This window comes from Otolemur garnettii, unplaced genomic scaffold (assembly GCF_000181295.1).
Source record: "Otolemur garnettii isolate 467f Iridium unplaced genomic scaffold, OtoGar3 scaffold00023, whole genome shotgun sequence".
Taxonomy (NCBI): domain Eukaryota; kingdom Metazoa; phylum Chordata; class Mammalia; order Primates; family Galagidae; genus Otolemur; species Otolemur garnettii.
The window spans coordinates 7,342,686-7,366,151 of NW_003852418.1; the positions used below are offsets into that span (position 1 = coordinate 7,342,686).

Consider the following 23,466-nt stretch of genomic DNA (forward strand, 5'->3'; position numbering starts at 1 on the left):
GGTCCGGGCTGGGGACTCGAACCCGCCACCTTAGGTGTACGTGGCTGGCGCCTTAGCCGGTTGAGCTATAGGCGCCGAGCCAAAATAGAATTTTTCTTATAGAATCATAAACCAAAATTAGAGTGAATTTTTATGTTCATTTTTCCTTGTAACTTTATTGTAACCAGGCACTGCATAAGCTGTTCATTTTGATTTGGGCATGCATGGGTCAATTTTGAGTAATGGACACAACCTTATTTAACAGATTTATATTGTCCTCCTAGGTTTAATGTATTGATTCTATACTTGCAAAGCTCCTGAAAGCTCAGTGTCTTACTAGTGATTGAGAGGATTTGGTAAAAAGTCAGTGTATCGTTTCCTTGTAAAGGCTTGGGATTAATTTATTTATTAAATATTTATTGAGAATTCTTTTCTGCTGGCCTCTCTGAAAATAAATTAGACATAGTCTTTATTCTCAAATGGCTTCCACTTTAGTAAGAGACAAAAGTATTAGAGTTGAGAGAGGAGTTGGAGCTTGAGCTGAGTGCAGGGTTGAATGGGGCTGTTCCGGAAGCAGAAAACAGAGGGAGTTAACATTCAGCGGAAGCATGGAAGTGTGGAAAACATGGCAGCTGAAGGGATTTCGGCAGTTATTGACAGATGCGCTCCTAAGTGTTGTCATTTATTTAACCTAATTTTATTAGTTGTCTTTGTATCAGATGTGTTATTTGCATTTTATCTATAAAATCTCTACCATTCAGACCTTTCTCTGAATTAGAATGAGCACCCCTTCTCTGCTATAGAGATAGAAAAAGATAATCCCTCTTCCCAGAGATTGAGCGCCCAGGGATGTGTCCTTCTCTCTGTTCTTGTAGCTTGTATTGCCCTGACACAGAGTTAGCCAGGCTTTGCAGGCAGACACAGTGGAGCTTGTGGCTTAATTTACCCACTTACAAGCTCTGGGACGGTGGCATATTTCTCTCTGTAAGCCTCAGGTCCTAATTCTGTAAAAATGGGGTAATGCATGGTACCACTTACTTCACATGAGGATTACTCCAGATGATACATGTAGGATGTGAAGCACAGTGCCTAACACATAGCATTCAATTAAAAGTAGCTCCACCCTGGGCATAGTGGCTCACGCCTATACTCCTAGCACTCTGGGAGGCGGAGGTGGGTGGATTACTTGAGCTCAGGAGTTCAAGGTCAACCTAAGCAAGAGCAAGACTTAGACTCTACTAAAAATAGCAAAACTAACTGGGCATAGTGGCAGATGCCTGTAGTCCCAGCTACTAGGTAGACTGAGGCAAGAAGATCACTGGAGCCCAAGAGTTCAAGATTGCTATGAGCTCTGTATGATGCCACAGCATGCTACCCAGGGTGACAAAGTGAAATTCTGTCTCCAAAAAAGGCTCATTTTAGTTTTTCCTTCCTTCTGTGACCCCTCCCAGGAAGAGAGTCAGAAATCCTTAGGCTTGGTCTGTTCTCTTTAGAATAATCCACCTTCAGTAATGAGCCTGTAGCTCTAGGGCTGACATTTATTTTGTCTTGTCCAGAAGGAACATGTCTGTTAATCTTTTGATGACTCATTCTTTCCAGAATGCAATTTCTTCTAGTGGATGTTCTTTTTTGTCTGAATAGAAAAGTAAAATGGGCATGCCTTTAGAGATGACTGGCCTTGGGCTGGAGACCTGGTTCTTATCAGTCAGTGCAAAACAGGCCAGGCACTCATCCCTGTAATCTTAGCACTTTGGGAGGCTAAGACAAGGAGTTCAAGACCATCCTGAGCAAGAGCAAGACCGTGTCTGTACAGAAAGTTAGAAGAGCTAGCTGGGGTAGTATTGCACATCTATAGTCCCAGTGACTTAGAAGGCCGAGATAGGAGGATCACTTGAAGTTGCAGTGAGCTACAATAATGCTACTGTTGCACTCTAGCCCAAGTGACAGAGCAAGACCCTGTCTCAAAAAAAAAAAAAAGAAAGAGAGATAGTGAGATTTTCATTAAGTGAGCAGAGATCTCCTTCAATTTCAAAAGAATGTTGAGGAGAATCACCTTTAAGTTTAAAGAACTTGAGGGAAGAACTCACTTCTTTTCTACACTGAGTCCTTTCAGCACCCAGAGCCTTGTTGCCCAGTGGTGCTCAGTGTAAGCTTGTTACCTTGGTTTCAGTGGCTTTCATCATCATTTGACTAGCAATGAAAGGTAATTTATTCACTTCTTCAGCAGGCATTATGTTTAGCAGAGTTAACAAGACAGACAAGGTCATTCCGTCATAGAACTTATTTCCTGGCTCGGCGCGTGTGGCTCAAGTGGCTAAGGTGCCAGTCACATACACCTAAGGTGGTGGGTTCGAATCCAGCCCAGGCCCACCAAACAACAATGACAGCTGCAACCAAAAAATAGCCAGGCGTTGTAGTAGGCACCTGTGGTCTCAGCTACTTGGGAGGCTGAGGCAGGAGACTCGCTTGAGCCCAGGAGTTGGAGGTTGCTGTGAGCTGTGACGCCACAGTACTCTACCTAGGGGGAAAGCTTGAGGCTCCGTCTCAAAAAAACAAAAACAAAAACAAACAAACAAAAAAACTTATTTCCTAGTAAGAAAACTTATTTCCAAGTAAAAGAAAATAAAAATAATTAAAAGATGGTTATTTTGAAGGAAATAAACAAACAGCTGTGATAGTAATGGAGAATAGGCAACCTCTCTGGATAAGATGGTCAGAAGGTTTGCATCCTCAGGGAATTGACATCTGAGCTAAAACCTAAAGGATAAGGAAGAACTGGCCCTGAGCCAGGAAGGGAAAGGGGCATTAACTCCTTAGATCACCAAGGCCAGAGAATGTGTGGCCTGTTTAAGCATCTGAAATAAAGAGTGGCTGGAGGGTCCCAAGCAAAGGGGAGAGTTATAGGCCATGAAGTTGGAGAGGAGGCAGGGGCCAGCCCTCATAGGCCCTAGTGAGTTCGATTTTATTCTAAGTGCAGCAGGAAACATAAGGGTGATGTGATCAGATTCATTTCTGTATTTTTAATTGTTTGTTGCTGTGAGATGATGGTGGCCTGGCCTGGACTGTGGTGGAGAGAGATGGAAAAAGTGGTTGGGTTTGAGTTGGGCCAGAATTTCAAGAGATGAGATTAACAGGACTGCTGAAGGACTGGATGTTAGCAGGAGAGTGGCGAAGGAAAGGGCAGGGCCAGGGTGATCTGGGCACCCATGAGGGTGGTGGCACCATTCCTAAGAAGGAGAACAAGAAAATATGGAGAAGATATTTGGGCTGAGGGAGAGATGGGACTCAAGAGTTTTGCATTGGCCATATGAAGTTGCAGATTTCCATGACATAATCAGGGGCAGATAATTCAGTATGCTCTGACCTGGATGCACGTATGGATCTGGAGTTCAGGGAATTCTGGGTTAGAGATATAAATGTGGGAATCAGAGTATAGAGATGACGTTTAATTGTAGGGAATAGATGAAATACTAAATAGTGGTACTTTCCTTACCTAGTGAAGATAGCTCAAGCCAACCTACGTGGCTGCTTTGATTTGCTCATGTAGGATGTTGACTGTTGCAGAACTGTAGATCTGTAGTCATACTGCAAGATCCCCATTTGAAATTTATTTATGCTACCAAGGACCAGGAAGGTGAAATGCTATACTTGGCGCCATAAAACCATTGTCTGAGCTTGTTTTTCAGAAAAATCCATATCTGGATAGTGTGACCGAGTCATCAGCAGTGCCTGGCTGGCTGTGTTCTAATAGATCAGGTGTAACTTAGGCCCCAAAGGCCTTATGACACTGTAAATTAGTCTGAAAGTGGCTGAGATAAAGGAAGGGTGCTTATTGCCTCCAGAGAGGCTCAAGGGCAAAAAAATTGCCTAGAAATTAGAAAGCTGTAAGAAGCTTGGACCAGAGACAGGCAGCAAATTCTCAAAATTATGAGAATTTTACAAACAAAAAATAAGATGTAAGATCGTGTTTACCAAATTCGAGGATTTATAAGAAATACCCAGTTAGCTTCTTTAGGATGTTTCAGTCCTGTGCCTCAGTCTCCAAGGGAATCTGTTAAGTACCTTTGGTTTGGGGCTGGAGAATCTGTGACACACGATTCTGACGCAGTGATCCACAGATCCTACGCTGACAAACACTGAGTCTGGAAAAACCTCTAAGATCGACCAGTCAGCCCTCTCTTACACAGGAGGAAATTGAGGTATAAGGAGGGAGAAGGGGCTGGCCCAAAGTTGCACACAGGTTGGAAAGTTGGGGCAGTTCCCGTAACTTCTATTTCTTCCTTTCGCAGTTTATTCTTCATCCTAATGGGTGGGTGAAAACCCCGGTCTGCTGCTCAGTTCCCAGCTCCCCTTCCTTCACTGTTTTTCCTTTTGCCCCCAAAGCACCTTCTAATGTAATAATAATTTACTAATTTATTGTGTTTGTTATTTTTCTAAATGTAATATTTAGAAATGTAAGCTTTTCAAGGGCAATGGTTTTGGGGGTTTTCTTTCACTGAAGTTTCTTTTGTGTTTCAAACAGTGCCAGACCCATAGTAGATGTTCAGTGAATGTTTGGTAAATGGTTGCAAAATATTTTGTTAATCTGTAAATAAGTTAATGGGCTTTGTGCAAAGTACCAGCCTTTGGGCATTGTTAGCATAAAATAGAGTAGAATGTTTTCTTTTTCACTTGATTCTAGCTAGAGGTTATAGGAACAGCTTATTTATAGAAAATTAGAGACTTGCCAATAATAACAACAACAGTAGTGATACCGACAATTCATGGAGTGCTTGCCATCTGCCTGTTATCTTGTCTAAGTCTCATTGTTACCCAAGGGTGGAGGAACTAGCATTGTCTATTTTCCAGAGGAGAAAACTGAAGCTCAAGAGGTAAAATTACTTGTTCAAGGTTACACAGCCAGTAGAGATTTAGGATCCATACTACCAAAGAGTAAGTTCTTTAACTCCCAGTGACGTTCAGTGTTAGGTTTGGGGAGTTCTTCCTTGGGGGAAGAAATTGAAATGCTAAGGACTAGGCAAGCTGAGCACTCTTTGGGGTGTCTCTGGGCCAAGAACACCAACCTCTAAGGTGGCATAAACCCATAGGCTGGCAGGAAAGATGCATTTTCAGCCCAACAGAATACCAACTTCTAAGGTGGTATAAACCCATAGGCTGGCAGGAAAGATGCATTTTTTTTCAGCCCAACGTGCCAGCATTTCCCCACATTCTCAAGGCTTTCCATTCTCACATTACAAAGAACCTTTCATCTTGAACTATTAGGCTTTTCTCACTTCTCAGACAACCTCCCTGAAGCAGGCCAAGGAAAATTCCTGTGGTGACAGGTCACTAAACCATTTCTAGGGAGGCCACTGTAGCACTTCACGCTGGTGCGCACACCCCCAGGAGGGGCAGGCAGAAAGAGGCTCCTTCACCCACCTCCTGGACCACTTTCCTGTGGAGGCCTCTGGAGGGGCTGAGGATCATGATTTTCTAAATATGGGGACAACAGACCACTTGTAAGACTTGGGGGGAGCCTTGGAGTTCTTGAAACACTGCACCTATTAGACTGGCTGTGGATAACGTGGGCATTCATTCCCACCCCGCCCGCCAAGACCGGCCGTGCCTGGAATCTACACATCCGGCAGGGGAGCCACTTGCCCCATAATTGTAACATGGGTGGAACACGGGTGCACTCCTGGGCCTCAGTGAAGAGAGGGTTGTGACACCCACTGCCATCGTTAAGCACATAGTACACCAGGTACCTTGTTAAGAATTTTATAGCCACGATCTCATTTAATTCTTATAATCCACATGAGGCACTATGGTCCACTTCTGTAGATGAGGAAGGCCTGGAAAGATTGTTAACTTGCCAGAATCTCATGATGTTCACTAGGCAGAGCCATGTTTTAAACATAAATTGAATGAGTTCTAAAACTTTGCTAGTGTGCTCTTCCATAATAACTGATGAAGAGCTTGGAGCCACACTACTTGGCTTTGCGTCTCGAGTCTGCCACTTACTAGCTGGGAGACAATGGACAGGTTACTAAGCCACCCTCTCCTTGGCCTGTTCATCGAGAACATGGAGATAATATACTTACATCATAGGGTTGTTGTGAAGATGAAATAAATCAGCACATGTGAAGCTATAAAGGCTAGCCATTATTCTTAATTTACATATCAAGTCCTTTTTTCCTCTGGATAATAGAAACTTAATCTCAGAAGTTTCAGGGTTTCTCCAACTACCCATCCCCTCTGCTCAACCCTGCCAGGAGTTGTGTCTCTATTCCCAAGAGGCTTAGAGAGGTGCCTGGTATATATTATTATTACCCCCCAGTAAATATTAGTGATGATTGGTATGAGAGTGCCACAGTAGTGGGGTTGTGGGAAGGCAGGAGAGGAGAACATCAGATCCTCATTCAGCATCCAGCCTCTGGTGTGACGTCCCAAAAGAGAGATGGGCACTGTCCAGACACTGTCTAATGGGAGGCAGCTGTTATTTTGCAGATAGCAAGTTATTTATTATTTTAAAATGCCCTAACTGTGGATTTATGTTAATTTAATTGAAAAGATCGGGGAGGTGAGAGTGTTACTAAGTTCCTGGTTAGAGCTCATTAGATCAAAGAAGTTAGTACTTGAGAACTTTTCTAGGGATTGCCTAGAAAAGCTTTGAGCTGTGCCATTCATTGGAATAAACTGTCACTTTCCAGCCACCAGTCCGCCCCTGCGTGGTCTGACCTCAGTGCCCTCCTTTATCTCCCTTCCCTCTGGGTGCCTGGGAAGCCCGGGCTTCGCTGCCATTCTACCCTCAGCCTGGGCTTGGTCACAGCTGTACTTTGCACTTCTCTTCCAGCTTAAGAGTTGGACGGTGGAGGACCTTCAGAAGAGACTCTTGGCTCTGGACCCCATGATGGAGCAGGAGATTGAAGAGATCCGGCAGAAGTACCAGTCCAAGCGGCAGCCAATCCTGGACGCCATTGAGGCAAAGAAGAGGCGGCAACAGAACTTCTGAGCAAGGCCAGGCGAGGAGGCCCCCTCCACCCAGGCCACGAATTCTGGACTGCCTCACTCCTGTTAGCCAGCACTTCTGCTCTGTTGTTTCTCCACAGCACCTTTTGTGAACTCAGGAATGTGCGCCAATGGGAAGGGCTCCCTTGACAGTCAGCATGCCATTTTGATGCGCGTATTTACATAGGTCAGGTACATTACTTCAGAGGATTTGTATTGGCGCTTTTAACTCAGTTTTAAACCCCAGGACCAGAGACTTCTAGTTGAGTGATAGCTGGGAAAATTTTACATTGTCTTTTTGTTTTTATTCTCCCAATGGCTTTCAATTGTTCTTTCTGGAAGATTTTTTAAAAATATATAAATATGCATATATATAAATTATAAATAGATTCCCCACTCAGTGTGGTGGCATCTCTGTACAGGTACAGTTTTAAACAGTTTGCCTCTCTTCTGTAAGATTATGGTACTGTGGAACATGAGGGCAGGGGACACCAGGAGACTGTTGGGAAGTCATGGAGTCCCAAGAGCCAACCTCACCCTTTGCAGGGCTGCTTTAAAAATTAGGTTTGGGACAGTCCTTTCACCGTGGTTTCAGCCTTGTGTGGTCACCACTGGCTCCTGGAGCTATTGGTGATGTCCAGGCGCAAGCCTTGAGAGTCTCTGTTTACTCTTTGAGTCCCAGGAGAAGCCTGGCATCCTCTCTGCAAATTGGCCTTTGCTGTTTCAGCGCCTTTCATCCATGTCCACTCGCCCAGCTGCCTAAAGTCACAACAGATACTGCCCAGTGCCTTAAGAGGAGACATGATCCAGTGAGGGGACAGGCCTGCCAGGAACTCTCAGCAAACATGCAGTCCACAAAGGCAAAAGGTTTCTGACACTCTCATTGTTCATGTGACAATTATACACGTGGCATTTTGCTCCACGTTCCTTACAGATGGAGTAGAGGGTGTTGCTTTTGTGAGCCACATTCAAATATGTGACTTTTTTTTCTTTTACTGCTAAGGGGTCTGGAAAGGGTAAATGAATCTCAGACTAAGATTTGTTCCCCAGGAGGCTCAATCCAGACACAGTGTGTCAGAGCTGGAAAGGACCATGGAAATTGTCTGGCCTGGCCTTCTCATAGGAGTAGGAAAACTGAGGCTTGGAGAGGGAAAGTGACATGGCCCACATCATCAAGCAAGTTAGAGTAAGAGCCGGGACTAGAACGCAGGGTCCTCAGTCCTGGGCCACGCAACCCTTTTCTGAGGGAAGAGACTTGTGTCAGTTTTAGTTTAGTCATCCCAGAGAACCCGGCTCACACAAACTTGCTGTCTCCTCGCCTCTTTAGTGAGCGAGCTAGCTGTGAAGAATTTGCTCAGAGGAGCCAGTGATCCCTTTCAGCATGTCCACAGGGCTCTGTGAACCACAGCACGGAGCCTTCCTCCTGCAGCTTTGGCTGGAGGCCACATGGCATTTAGTCACACAGCAAAGTTGTGTGGAAGTTGGGAAAGACAAGTATCTCCTTATTTTCCCCTCATCCCTGTTTCCCTCAGCGAGGGGAGCGATGACGGGGTTGCACTTCACGATACCATGATTTGCCTCCATCATTGCTTTTGCTCCCTACACCTGGGAATCGATGGAAAGGCAGGGAATGTTCCTTTTCTGTGACCAGATTCTGTTCTTTGTAGTTAAAGCAATTAAAAAAAAAAATACAAGAGGCAGTTGTTGGTCTTTGGCCACTGAAGTAGTTATGGGACAGATACAGAAAATAGAGGACAAGTTGTGGATTTTGCTGGAGTAATAAAAGGCAGCTAGTATTTGTTGACTACCTATTACAAGCCAGGCACTGAGCTCGGTAGGGTCCAGAGTTACAAACAACACTGTGAATTAACTACCTTCTCTCCATTTCACAGAGGAAGAAATGGTTTTGGAAAGAAAGGGTCTTTCTCTACTAGGCAGTAAGCAGGAAGGCTAGTCAGTGATAGGATCAGGATTCAGAGCATCACTATTATGAGGTCAGTATTTATAGGAAAAAAGAAAGTCACAAGTCTGTTTAAAAGGAAGTGACCACCTCTTCTTGCTCAGACTAAGGCTCAAACTAAAGCCAGTCCAGCTGGCATTTATAGGCTGGAAAATAGCTGAATAGTCCAGTCTAACAGCCAAGTGATTTTTAAAAACCAAAGTATCAAGCACATAATCCCCCATACCATTTGCTATACTAATTAGTAGTTCTGTGTCAGTCTTTTTTATACAGAGAACTTTGCACTTGGCCAGACAGGAGGAGAAAGCACATTTTCTCCTGTCCTAAGCTATCTACAAGTAAAAGAAAGTTCAGTTTTCCCCCATAAATATTCTTGGGTCATAAACCTTGATCTGGAGTTTATTTTGTTCCAAGCATATGTGCACCTGATGTGCTGGGTCCAACAAAGTCTTGCTCACCAGTCTAGCTAGACAGAGCCCTTTGTTTGGATCTGAGAAGTTTCCTGACAAGGTGTATTTGTTTTCTTGCAACCAAAAGGCAGAGAAGCAAGTCCTAGTAAACTTTCCTTGAATGCTGAATTCAAGATACATCAGCTTGCTTTCATTGAGCCCTGAGCTTCAGTCATTGCTTGAGCATTTGACTCAAGCTTCTAGGAAACTAAGTCTCTCAGTTCTCTGCTTCTAAGCAAAGGTGCCCTAATTATGTCTTCTAAAAAAATCTCAAATTCTCTAAGATATCTTAATAGCTATCCCATCAATTTTGAAGCACATTCCTGTTTCCCTCCAGCCACCAATTGGATGGATGAATGTTTGACAGGGTTGGGGGATAGATGAATGGATAGATAGGCATGTGTCGATGGATAAATAGGACCAGTAATCTGAGAACTGTAGCCTTGATTCCTTGAGACTATCGATCTTGATTCAGGAAGTATTTGTTTAGCACCTACCAGATGCTATAAATTCATTATACCATTTAAAGCTCAGTAGCTATTTTCAGTATCAGCAGTGAGAGCAGTGATATCATTATAGATCCTATGGCTATTAAAGGGCTAATGACAGGATGTTATGAACAACTTTATGCTTATAACTTCAACATAAATGAAATGGACAATTCCTTAAAAAATACAGAGTACCAAAGCTCACTTAAGACGACATAGATAATCTGAATAGCCTAGGTCTGGTGAAATTTAACAGTCACCTACGAATGGAGGCAGGCCAGCTTGTTTTCACACATCCCTGACCACCCCTCGCCCCTGCCAATTGGTTTGCAACTGTTTTTAATAACTCTAGGAGATAGAGGTATTATTGTCCTCATTTTACAGGGAAGGAGACTGAGGCTCACAGAGGGGAAGTCTATTGCTCAAGGTCATGTGGCCTAGAGTATGGCAGGGCCAGGATTCAAGTCCAGGTCTTCTGATTCTTACTCCAGGGTCCTTTCTAGCATACCATGTTGCCTCTAAAAATTGCAGCTCCTCATTTACTGGAAAATTGTTCCTGCCCAATTCACATCTTCACTCCACCCCACCCTGTCTTTGTGTTTTCATCTGGTTTATACTGTCTTTGGAACACATGTTCTAGTTTGTGTTCAGAAAAAAAAAAAAAAAAAAAATCTCTTGTACCAGCTTGCACTCGGACCAACTTGGATTAAAAACAAAAGCTTAAATGTTGTTGCTGATGTACAATTTAAAAATGTGAAGTTTGTAGCTTTAACTTTTTGTAACAAAAAACTAATTACACTAGCTTGTGTGCTGACTTGAAATGCTATTTTGTAAGATTTGGATGTAAATAATCAGTTGAGGTCAGCAGTTTGTATATGGATAAGACATAGTTCCTCCGTCGTCCGCCTTTTTTTCTTTAAAGTTTGAGATGCTTCCTATGTGCTTTTATGTTAGGATTGTTCTCCCTCCTTCCTTCTTATACCTTGTCACCGGTTTTAAATAAACTGTCCTTTGGACCCCATACTATTCCCTTTTGAAAAATGAGATTCTCCATATATAGCCTGGATAATGGTGCTGGGAACAATCTTCGTGACATGACTTGGTGGTGTGTTTAAGGTCCAAAGAAGGGGAAAGGTAGGTAAATTTTTGTTGGGTACCTACTGTGTGCCAGCTATTGAGCTGGTTGTCAGGGCCATGAAGATGAACCAGACACAGTTCTCGCAGAGCAGCTGGGGAGTTAGCCAAGCCCGGAAGCACACAATATTGGAAAGACTATGGTAGGAGGAAGACTATGCCTGCGTACACACAGAGGAGGGCGTGAAAACCAATTCTGCTGGAGTATCCAAGGAAGCTCTCTCCTGGAGGAGGTAATACATCTTGAAACTTAAAAAATGAAGACTAGATGGCCAGGTCAATGAAGGATGGGCAGTTAGGGAGAGCAGGCGTCCCGGACAGACGTCCAGCCTGCACAAAGGGTCTGGTGTGAGAGTCTGGTGTGGATCACCTTGGAATTCATCCCTGTCTGCTGTTGCACAGGCCAGCACTGGGAGCAGGGAGGGTGGGAGACAGCAGGGTCCTGCCCTCGTGGGGCTCATCTGTATCCAGGCATAAGCCTCCAGCCTGACCCTGGGTTCTCAAAGCCTTAGTAGTTAACCCCGCAGCAGGGAGAGAACAGAGTTACACTGAAAAGTTGGTGTTTTGAGTCAAGTTACTCCACAGTATTTAGTGTAGTTCAACAGCCTATGTAACTGTCATGTTAATTCCGCTTCTGGAGCAAGGTGACCTGTGTTTATTGTTGCCTAATTCACTCACCTCACGAGTACCTTCCCTACTATTGCCTCAGTTGATGACAGAGGTTCCCTATTGATCAGGCTGAGAATCTATGGAGAGAAGGAGGGATGAAGTAAATTTACATTTATTCAGCACTTATTATATGCCAGACACAGAGCCTTTTACTTCATTTTTTCCCTCACAAACTCAGAGGTGTAGAGTAACGCCCCTTTCTACAGCTCCATGATTCTAGCAGTGTACAGCATCACCAAGTGGGAGGTGTTTTGGTTATGACAAGAATCGAGGGGCTCTACCAACATGTAACGGGCAGGAATAGGTTTGCTAGGTGTGTGCAGTTGATGCCTGGGCAGTCAGTGCAACAAAACATGACCTATGCCCAGCACAACATTCCGATGTTACACCGCACTAATTAGTTTCACAGAATCTTATTTGCAAATATCTGATACTAAACCAAATTTCATTTACATGTCAACACAAGTACTTCATACAGTGTTCTACAATTAATTTTCTAGGAAGGACCTATGCAGAAATGAAGAAACACCTGTAGTTTGTTTTTGGTCAGAATGTTTTTCCAAGAGTTTTTCTTCATTTCAGAAAATTTCATCTGTGGCCGCAGTGTCTGTGAGTTTTAAGTCACTAGTGCAAGACAATACGCTGAGATTGGTTTAGACTTACAGCTGTCATACTCACATTCTGTGTAATTAAGGGGTAATTTCAGAGAATGATGGTGAGATAATAAAACTAATACAATCCTTTTGGAAGGAAGTATGGAGAATCCTCAGAGAACTCAAACTAGATCTCCCATTTGATCCTGCAATCCCATTACTGGGCATCTACCCAGAAGAAAAAAAAAAATCATTTTATCACAAGGACACTTGCACTAGACTGTTTATCACAGCTCAGTTTACAATCGCCAAAATGTGGAAACAACCTAAATGCCCACCAACCCAGGAATGGATTAATGAGCTGTGGTATATGTATACCATGGAATACTATTCAGCCACTAAAAAGGATGGTGACTTTACATCTTTTGTATTGATTTGGATAGAGTTGAAATACTCTTCTTAGTAAAGCATCACAAGAATGGAGAAGCAACAGTCCAGCGTACTCCATTATGATATGAGGACAATTAATGCTAGTACATGGTGGAGGGAAAGGAATAGGGGAGCGGGGGTGGGGGTGGGGGGTGGGACCACAGTGTGTGACATACCTCTTAGGGATGGGACATTATTAGAGAGACTTTACCCAGCAAATGCAAACAGTATAAACTGGTTCTTTGTACCCTCAATGATTCCCCAACAAAAAAGAAAAAAATTGGTTATAATGGCAAACTTAATGTATATTTTGCCACAATTAAAAAAAAAAAAGCCAGAGACAAAGGAGTACATATTGTGCAAAGTTCAAAGTCAAGGAAACCTAATCTATGATGTTGGAAGTTGGAGCAACGCTTGCCTTTTGTTGGGTGTGGATAGTGATGGGTGAGAACTCGAAGGGGCCTCTGGGGTGCTGGTTTCATGAGTGTGTTCATGTTGAGAAAAGTCATTAATGTGACTCAGGATCTGTGCTTTTAACCCTCCTTTATGTACTTTATACTTTTTTTTTTTGAGACAGAGCCTCAAGCTGTCCCCCTGGGTAGAGTGCTGTGACATTGCAGCTCACAGCAACGTCCAATGCCTGGGCTCAAGCGAGTCTCCTGCCTCCGCCTCCCAAGTAGCTGGGACCACAGGCGCCTGCCACAACGCCTGGCTATTTTTTGGTTGCAGCCATCATTGTTGCTTGGCAGGCCCCGGCTGGATTCGAACCTGCCACCTTAGGTGTATGTGGCTGGCGCCGAGCCATGTACTTTATACTTGAATAAACCAAAAACCTGCCTTCTTCACGGAATGTTTTGGAAGCTTTCAAGATTGTGGCTAGGAAGACCCCTTGGGAGTCATCTCTAAGGAATAACGTGTTTCATTCACCCAGAAGTCCCCACGCTGAGTTTACTGCCAACAGGGAGAAACTATCAGTTTCTTCATGATCAACAACAAGCACATCACAGCCAGAGTCCTGGACATCGTGAGGGTCCCAGTTACTCCTGAACATCTCTGGACATTGCTCTATTTTACAGAAGTTGAAACTACGGGCCAAGAGATGGAGACTGCAAGAGATAGCTGTGGGGTCCACAGACCCAAGCCCCTTGCCACAGTTGAGTGATCCCGTCACATCACCCACTCTGGGCCAATCAGACTTTTCAAACTGGAACTGGGTGGGACCTCTCTGGAGGCAGCACTACATGGTGTGGAACTGGGAGATTGTAACCCTGTTATCCGTTTCTATTATGTGATGCAGAAACCAGTATCTCTTTTTCTGTCTCTCATTTTTGGGTTCCATTACTGCTGAAACTGCAGCATAGCCGCCATTTTCACCCAGTGGTTTTGTAAAAGTCTCCCAGGATCCCTTCCCCTCAGTTTAATGAAAGCCCCACACTTTTCCTTCTACCCCTCTGCCATTGAGTCCTGGCCTGACCGTCCGTGACTTTCCCTCTCTCATTCCTCCACAAAGCCAGGTGATGAGCGCTTGACTCAAACCAGCCCAGTTAAACAATCTTCAGGGAACCTTTTAGCTTAAGCAGAATGATTTATAAAACAGAGGCAGTTGTCACTGAGCCACAATGCCCTAAAGAGGTGATTCATGAATTGTAACTACCTCAACTCCTTGTGTTGCCATCGTTTTCTCACGAAGTCTGGTCGTTTAATTTTACTTTGATCCTATCCAGCCAGTATCTATACAACAGAGTCATTTTTGCTTGAATTTTTCAGAGTTGGATTCTGTTGCTTGTAACTCAAGATTCTTAACTGATAATGAAATTGGAACTAGAGCTGTAGGCTGTCAGGATCTGCTTCTGACACCACTTGTCAGGGCCCGGGACTGGCCAGGTCTATGGGCCCAGCTTAGGTAGGTTCTGGACGCGGACCACTAAGCTACCTTGCTCAGGAACAGTTTCTCCTAGGTGCTTGAGGGCTATCTACTTTAGCTGGAGAGAGCGAGAGACAGACAGACAGTATCTTAGAGTAAAGCAGTCTTCTTAGAACAGATAGAGTTTAGTCTTTAGCAGAGCTTGGTAATCTTCAGCAGAGAGATGCCCTGCTGGCGTTCTGCAGGCAGGACAGGAGACAGAGTCAGAGTAAGTAGATCCGTGATAGAATGCTCATGCTTTTTGACTGCCTTCTCCTCCAGCCTAATATAAGGCTGAGCTCGTGCTTCTCAACACCACAGGTGTAGAGACTGCCAATTCACCAATGCTCTCATCTGTGACCTCTCAATGCTTGTTAGAACCAAATCTCTTCATGCCCAGTTCACCAAGGTGTTCCATTACAGGTGTTTCCTATAACTCACACTCCTCCTAGCCATAGGCTATACGGGCTGCTACATTTCCCCCTTTTTATATACAAACAAAGTAACTTTTAACGTAAGGGCAGTTCTTCCTGTTATCTAGCCCTTTTCTTTCTAGGCAAAATACGGTAATTGTCAGTTCAGAATTCCTCTTTAAATGAGGCAGCCCAATACAGATGTAAGCCATTAGCCGGTGCTTAGAGGAAAATGATTGTGATGTTAATTCCCTTAAAGGTCTTTTTAAATGGAGAAAACTGCGAAATCTTTCCTGAGAGAATTTACCATTTCTTTAACGATAGGAACTTTCCTTTGATGTTTACTTAACGGACGAACAAAAGATAACGCTTTCCTTGCAATCTTTGCAAGCAAGGATTTTTCTCTCGCTATTCCAAAGCTTTTGCTAATCTTGGTACCTTCACAGATGGCAAAAGACTTAACTCGTGGATTAATGGTTCCACACTTGGCAGTTCCTCTTGTGGAACTGTTACTCGTGGTCCAAAAAGTACCACCCTTCACAATTCCTCGATAGCAGAGTTTTTCCCGTTTTCCAGCTGCTTTTCCAGCGAAATTTTTGCTAATTGACTCCAGACTCCTTTTTCAAATGGAGTTCCCTAACAATGGTGGTTTAACTCTTACTCTTCCCTCCCTTTGGTCTCACCTCTCATAATCTTCCAAAGGCTTCACTTGCTTTCTAATGACACTTCCCCTTTGGGCTGTGTCCAGTCTCCTTAGCTGGACCCAGTTATAGTGCACAGACACTGATGAGAGGTCGGTTACCCCTTCACCACACAGGGTAACCTAATATTCCACAAACGTTTAATCTAATTATTCTCTATTGTCATCCATTGGTCTCGTTTAATTTCCCCACTTTTACACTGAGGCACCACAGGTCTAACCAAGCTGGCAGAGTGCTCCCATAGCATAGAATTGAACTATACTGTTTTTTCTGAGAATGGTTTGAAATGAAAATATTAAACTATTTTTTCTTTCATTTACCAGTGGGTCCTGATTCTGGCCCAACTGATAATTTCCCTACAATAAAGGTGTTCCATCTTCTATCAAATTGATAACGGCATTCGTTTGCCCAGTGAAAGCCTTTACACTTGGTACATACACCTGGAGGTTTACACGCTCTTTGTTACTTTTCTTTAACATTCAACGTTCTTTTCTTTTTTAAACTCTTTTCTCTTATGGCCTAGCTTCCCACATTTATGGCATTTGATGTTAACCGGGGGATTTACCCTCTGATCTTCCAGCTGCCCAATTTGAGTTGTCCTGTCAATATAGCATTCACCTGCTTCTACTATAAGATTCATCTGATCGCTCAACTGTATTTCAACTGCTGTATCTCATTTGCTATGATTTTTCTCTACTGGCTTTTTTTTCATTTTTCGGCCTTCTACTTTTTACAATCTTTCCTTTTCAATTCTTAGAACCTTTGGCTGCTTTAAAGAGATAGGAGCTTGGCTCGGCGCCTATAGCTCAACCGGCTAAGGCGCCAGCCACGTACACCTAAGGTGGTGGGTTCGAATCCCCAGCCCGGACTCGCCAAACAACGACGGCTGCAACCAAAAAAATAGCCGGGCGTTGTGGCGGGCGCCTGTGGTCCCAGCTACTTGGGAGGCGGAGGCAGGAGACTCGCTTGAGCCCAGGAGTTGGAGGTTGCTGTGAGCTGTAATGCTACGGCACTCTGCCCAGGGGGACAGCTTGAGGCTCTGTCTCAAAAAAAAAAAAAAAAAAAGAGATAGGAGCTCTTTAGCTGTTTCTTTTTACTCTGGAGTCTTAGTTCTACAAACTTTACTTCCTCTATTTCTTTACCAGCCTCAATCTACCTCAATTCTTTTCTTTTTAAACAGAACTCAACTGCCAAAAAGGGAATCGGGGCGACGGTCTCTCGAAAGCTACTTCCTGCTGGCATTGGGCGAAGATATTAGGGGAAGGCAGTTAGAAGTTCTCTTCCCTAACTCAATAAACACTTGCAACCTATTCCCAAACTTTCTCTTTGCTGTTTTACCAAAGGCTTTTCTCACCCCTGAGGCTAAAGGCTTGTTTGCTAAAGGTTCTTATCTCCTAGTTCTATCTTTTCTCTTTCCCTCTTGTTTACAGGCTTTTTTCTGCTTTTTTTCCCTCCAACCGCTTCACAGAAGAGGCTAAAGGCTTTTACCCCCATAGTAGTAGTTAGAATTTAGAAAGAGAAAATGTAGGAAAGAAGAGGAAAAAAGCAAATGAGAAAGGCCTGCTGTTGGCTGTCGTTCTTAGATATTTCTTTTCCCTGTAAGTATATTTCTCTTCTTTTTCTTATTTTGCTAAAGCTTATTTCCCTCTCAGTCGGCATTCACTGAATCCTGCTCACAGCACCATTTGTCAGTGGCGTTCACTAGCCCGCTTCTGACACCACTTGTCAGGGCCCGGGACTGGCCAGGTCTACGGGCCCAGCTTAGGTAGGTTCTGGACACGGACCACTAAGCTACCTTGCTCAGGAACAGTTTCTCTTAGGCGCTTGAGGGCTATCTATTGTTAGCTGGGGAGAGAGAGAGAGAGAGAGAATCTTAGAGAGAGTAAAGCAGTTTTCTTAGGACAGATAGAGCTTAGTCTTTAGCAGAGCTTGGTAATCTTCAGCAGCGAGACGCCATGCTGGCGTTCTGCAGGCAGGAGAGTAAGTGGATCCGTGATAGAATGCGCATGCCTCTTAGCTGCCTTCTCCTCCAGCCTAATATAAGGCTGAGCTCGTGCTTCTCAACACCACAGGTGTAGAGACTACCAATTCACCAGTGCTCTCATCTTGTGAACTCTCTCATGCTAATTAGAACTAAATCTCTCTCCATGCCCTTTTCACCAAGGTTTTCCATTACAGGTATTTCCTATAACTCTCACTCCTCCTAGCCATAGGCTATATGGGCTGCTACAGTGGGCAATGTTCCCTTCAGGAAATGTGGAGTATTCAAAATTCAGCTGTGCAAAACGCAGTAAGGTTGCTGTAGTTTAGGAAGTCAGCAGGCGATGGTGTGCCAAGTCAAAAGCTATTTCTTGTATTATGTGATACCACTTGGCCAGTGAGGACGAGGCTCTCAGGGAAGGGTGGCATCTGTCACAGTTTGATTTTAAGGAAGGGAGAAATGCCCAGGCTGTGTGATACAATGTTTTAACTGCATGGAATAATGTGAAGGCAGAGTCAACAAAACAAGCCCAAATATCAATCTCCACCTCTCCTTTCTGGGCTTAGAGTGAAATGTACAGCATTTCTCAGACCCTGGCGAATGAATCTCTTATGACTTGCAGTAGGGCTGAGTTCTCCAAATTATACAGATTGCTGAATTCACAGTCTGCAAGTGGAATGGTCATAGGAGAGGATGCTGGAGGAAGTGAAAGCTCTCTAAAACATTGGGTGCAAACAGCTCCTGCCCGTCCTTACAGGAGAAAGCTTGAAACCTCCTGCTCGCCCCACATCTCAGGCTGCTTAGCTGGAGGGCAGTGATCAGTCTTGCCTAGAGGGTGAAGAGTAGACTCTGAGTAGGAAAGAATCTTGGACCTGCTCAGAATTGCAGAAATGTGTTAATTGACACCATCCAAAACTTGGGGAATATTTGTGGGAATGGATTTTTGTGGCGCCTGATCAAGGAAGGGGATGTGTAATTTTGGACCAGGCTGATCTTCGTGGTATAAAGTCACTTAACCAGGGACTTAGCATCCTCTATGTTAGCTCCAGGAGCTGGCTGGGCACTAACAGTTTGCTGAGTTGGCTATTGCAAACCTGGACCAAATCTGGCCCACGTGAAATGGAACTTCAAGGCCCCGAGTCCCTCAGCATCATGGAGAGGAAGGGATTCAATGATTTCTGAAGGCAGGATGCTGGATTGGATCTTTTGTGCCTCCTTCCCACTGATTCCTCTAACGATGGCCTTCACTCTTTACCCTTGCTTTGAGGAATGTCTAGAGCAGGAGTGCTGTTGGGTGCAGAGGCTGCAATTTGAAATGGGTTCCCTGATCTCAGAGGGGAAGAAGAATGCAGAGGCAGGGGAGGCCAAGTGTTAGCATTTAATTCGGAGAAATTAAGTGAAAATGATCATTATAATATTCAGCAGGCTCTGGATGAGGCAAAAAAGCAGCACTCTAAAAAGTTACATCAAAGGCAGCCCACTAAAGCTTTACTTGATTTGTATAACCAACAAAATCTAAGAAACAAAAATGAAATCCAAAAAACACTTGCTCGCTCTGGCAAAAGAAAGTCCCGACTGAGCCACTGTTACAGATCATCACCCAACACCAGGCTGGAGTCAGTATATGGCTCTAAGTTCCTTTGATGGAAGGATGTGCTACTCAGCCTGCTATGCTACTATGAGTGTAATGTAAATATTTCTCTGTTTTTCTCCAAAAGGACTTGTGGCATTTACTGGGTAACTGGATGCTGGAGAAAGAAAAACACCCAAACCTTTCCAGGAACCCTGAATGAAGGCTTTCATCCAGGAACCCTGGCTGAGGACTTTGAGCCGATACCAATTTCTTGGGTTTGAGAGCACCCCTGTAGACCTACCTCCTCTGAAAAAATAGCCTTTTGACTTTTGTCCCCTCCTTGGAAGCCTAGTGGAGATTCCAAAGTTATCCTATATGTCTAGTTTCTGAGTAGATAGTTGGGAAAGATTCCTACATTGGCTCCCTGACCCATGGAGTAAAGGCCCGTACGCTATGTAAAGAGAGTTACAATATTGACTAGGGTGTCAAGTGGAAACGCAGTTTCTGCCACTCATGGAAGGCAGGGAGGGGTGCAGGTAACTTCATGAATTCCCTCGGGCGTCTCTATATGGCAGCAGGACAACCGATGGCTCCAGTTGTCTAAGAATAAAGACAAAACACTTGGCCTCCCACACCTCTGCAACTTATAAGAATGCCAACCAGTTGAAGTGCTGGCCAAAGGCAGGGGGCACCAGGATGAGGGTCACAGACAAGGAATGGTACAGGTGGCGGCTGCAGCTTCATGATCGTGACAAGAAGAAGGATGTAGCAATGGTCTGTTTCCCCCTTTGCTGGGTCTTTCTTTTCCTTTCCTCTAGTATCACACTATAGAGGGGTGGTTGGTGGCAGTTACATTTACCATCTATTGCTTTGGTTACAGGATATCGGGATAGGATTGGTGGTACCAGCGGAGGAGTGAACAAAGAGCTGGATTCATGAACAGGATCTGACTCATGGGGTGTCTTCTCTTTGGGGACAGATTAGTGTGCTTTTGGTTATATATAAGTTTTCTTGTGCCAAAAACTTGCATAAAAGTGTGTTAGAAGAAGAGGGGAGTGCGTGATATGCTGGGCATCCCAGTGCTGGAAGGTAGTGAACACCTATTTTTGTCTGTTAATACCTCTCCCCTTTATTTTGGTGACAACACATGGTCTTTTCTTTGGGTGACTACTTTTTCTCCAACATGAATCCAGTACCCTGTTCTCCATCCCCATGGGGGAGGCATATGACCCTGGCTAAGTCCACCCCTCTCATGGGACTGGAACTGGGAGCAGAATAATGCAGGGAAGGAAGGTGACTGGAGGGGGATCAGTGTCCAGAACAGACTGCTTGTGAGCCCTCCACCAAGGTCCCTAGAGCTCCCTCATTCCTGTATTTCCCATGGCCTTGCCGGTCGGCTCTTCCTTTGATTGGGTGAATTTCACAGACACCATTCTGTAGTGGGCTGAATAGTGACCCAAACGTGTTCATAACTTAATCTCTGGGACTTGTAAATGCCACCTTATTTAGAAAAAGAGTCTTTTCTGCATATGTGATTAAATTAAGGGTTTTGAGGTGAGATCATCTCGGATTATCCCAGTGGGCCCTCAGTGTCCTCACAAATGTCCTTATGAGACAGAGGCACTGGAGGATTTGACACACACAGAGAAGGTGAGGTGATGCCAGAAGGGCAGAGGCAGCCACACACCAAGGAAGGCCAAGGAATATAGCAGCTGCCAGACACAGGAAGAGGCAAGGAGGGGATTCTCCCATAAGGCCTGCAGAGGGAGCATGGCCCTGCCCACACCCTGATTCTCATTTGTAGTCTTTAGGACTTTAGGAGCACGCATTTCTGCTATTCAAGAACCTATTCCTTGAGTGCGGCGTTTTGACTAAAGTCAACTTTTACAAGGATTTTGTTCTGTGAAGTTTGGATTCAGTCAAGGGGCCACATGTGGCCTTCAGGCTGCAGTCCCCCCACCCCTGGTGAGCCATTACGTTTGTGATAATTTGTTACAGCAGCCACTGGAAACGAATACATTCATCTTTTGCTTGCAACCAAGGAACTCTTACTTGTAACAGTTATTCATCACTTTAATGGTTTGCAGGGGTCCTCAAACTTTTTTAAACAGGGGGCCAGTTCACTATCCCTCAGATCGTTGGAGGGCCAGACTGTGGGCCCTGGGACAAGTCAGCTGCTAAGCAGGACAGGCAGTGGTGGCAAAAACACCCAGAGGACCTGATAAATGTCCTCAGCGGGCCGCCTATGGCCTGCATACCATAGTTTGAGGACACCTGGTACTGTAAGGAGTTACCCTCCACCTGGATTCCCATCATTTGCAACCTCTTCTGGCTGGTGCAATCACAAAGCCTATGCCAAACCTAAGAATGGAAGCACAGAATGTGGAGTCCAGGTCATTCCACATGCTGCCCACCCTCCCCCATCACTCAAAAAGCACACCAGGAAGCCAGCTCCACACAAGCAGAAACAGGTCCCTGGGCTACACTCTTTATTTGCATAACGGATTTCAGTGACACACAGGAGTTAGGAGTGAGTTGTTGCTTTTCTGCCAAGACCACACACAACCTTATGGTGCATTCAGGCCAGGTGATTCTCTCCTGAGCTTTCTCCATCCAGCTTCATGGAATTGTTTGTTGGAGCACAGAGCCTGGAAGCCATCTGGCTTCTGGGTGTGTCTGGCAAGACCGTAAGAGTGGTGTATGCACATCTTCTCATCTGGGCCTGGATGCTAAAAGGTGAGTGTGTGGGAGGGCTGATGTGTGAATTCACCAGAACCCCTTTGGTGGAGCTTCAGCCTCTGCTCCAATCCAGAGACCCAGAATCCATGAGTGAAGTGGGGACCCCAGGCCTTGTATAGGACATAAGCCCTTCAGACATGCACTTTCCCTTCGCCTGATTAACTACTTATCTTATGATGGCAGGTTAGATTGTTACTTAATCAAGAAAGCCTTCTCTCACCTCCTTGGGCAGTGGTCCCTACTACACTATACATATTATAGTTCCCTGTATTCAGCAGAGTGCACTATTATATATTTATGTGCTTATTGCATTAGAGTCTGTCTCCCCTTCTACTGTGTTTCCCCCAAAATAAGCCCTAGCAGGATTTCTATACATTTGTTAAATATAAGCCCTACCCTGATAATAAGACCTAGTGATGGGCGTGGCTATACAGCGTATCTGCATAGCCACGCCCTGCATTTCTTTGCGGAGCAGTAAGGAAGACTGGAATACCTTTTATCTGCCATAGCTCCTTTCTCCAAGCCATTTGCACTTGCGCGGGTGCCTGTCTGGTAATCTGGGTCACAGGCATCCTATTGCACATGTGCGAATGGCTAGGGGAAAGGAGTTCACGCATCACTAGCGCCAGCCCCACCAACAAGGTCGACTCCCCCTGTCACATTCCAGAATATGATTAACTATATCTGAATAAATGTAGATTGTTGTATTATACTTAATAAAAATAAGGCATCCCCTGAAAATGAGCCCTAGTGTGTCTTCTTGAGAAAAAATAAATATAAGACAGTGTCTTATTTTCGGGGAAACACAATAGTCTGTAAGCTTCACAAGTGCAGGGATATATATTTTGTCCACCACTGTACCTCTTGAGCCCCGTAAGCAGTCAGTAAATCAGAGGCCAGGTGGGTAAAGTAAATCTGAGGAGTAGCTGTGTGTAACACAGCAGCGTGAGCGTCCCTGTGTGTGGGGGCAGTGGGCAGGGGAGATGCTATGGGGTACTAGAGGGGGCCTGCCTCACCCAAAGAATTCAAATTTCAAAAATATACTAAAAATACTCTTCGGCTGAACAAAACATGTCTGCGGGCCACATGTGAAACCCTAGCTGAAGGTCCCTCCTGTAGATATTTGTTGAATGAGTAAGTGAAGACCCTACAAGGAAATCATTGTAAAAACTTCAAGAACTAAGCAGGGACGGAGAGGCAGAGCCACGTGGTCCTCTTTTCAGTCTTGTTTGCGCCCTTTTGAGGACTAGGTCTCTCTCTGCTATTTCCTCTTTGTCCTCAGTGCTCAGCCCCCTGGAGGTAGCTACACAAATTGATCAATCTGGGGCAGCACCTGTGGCTCAAGGAGTAGGGCGCCAGCCCCATATACCAGAGGTGGCGGGTACAAACCCAGCTCTGGACAAAAGACTGCAAAAAAAAAAAAAAAATTTGATCAATCTATTCAACATTTACTAAATGCCTACTCTGC

General features: G+C 44.6%; 1 protein-coding gene across 1 annotated transcript in view; it reads left to right on the plus strand.

The window, feature by feature from the left end:
* Window positions 1-9,786, plus strand: part of STK4 (serine/threonine kinase 4) — an 88,287-nt gene extending 78,501 nt beyond the window's left edge. The window contains exon 11 of the mRNA XM_003787628.3: window positions 6,812-9,786. Within this exon, the coding sequence (XP_003787676.1) occupies window positions 6,812-6,970 (159 nt within the window). The 3' untranslated portion in view covers window positions 6,971-9,786. The remainder of the gene's footprint in view (window positions 1-6,811) is intronic.
* Window positions 9,787-23,466: the final 13,680 nt, after the last annotated feature.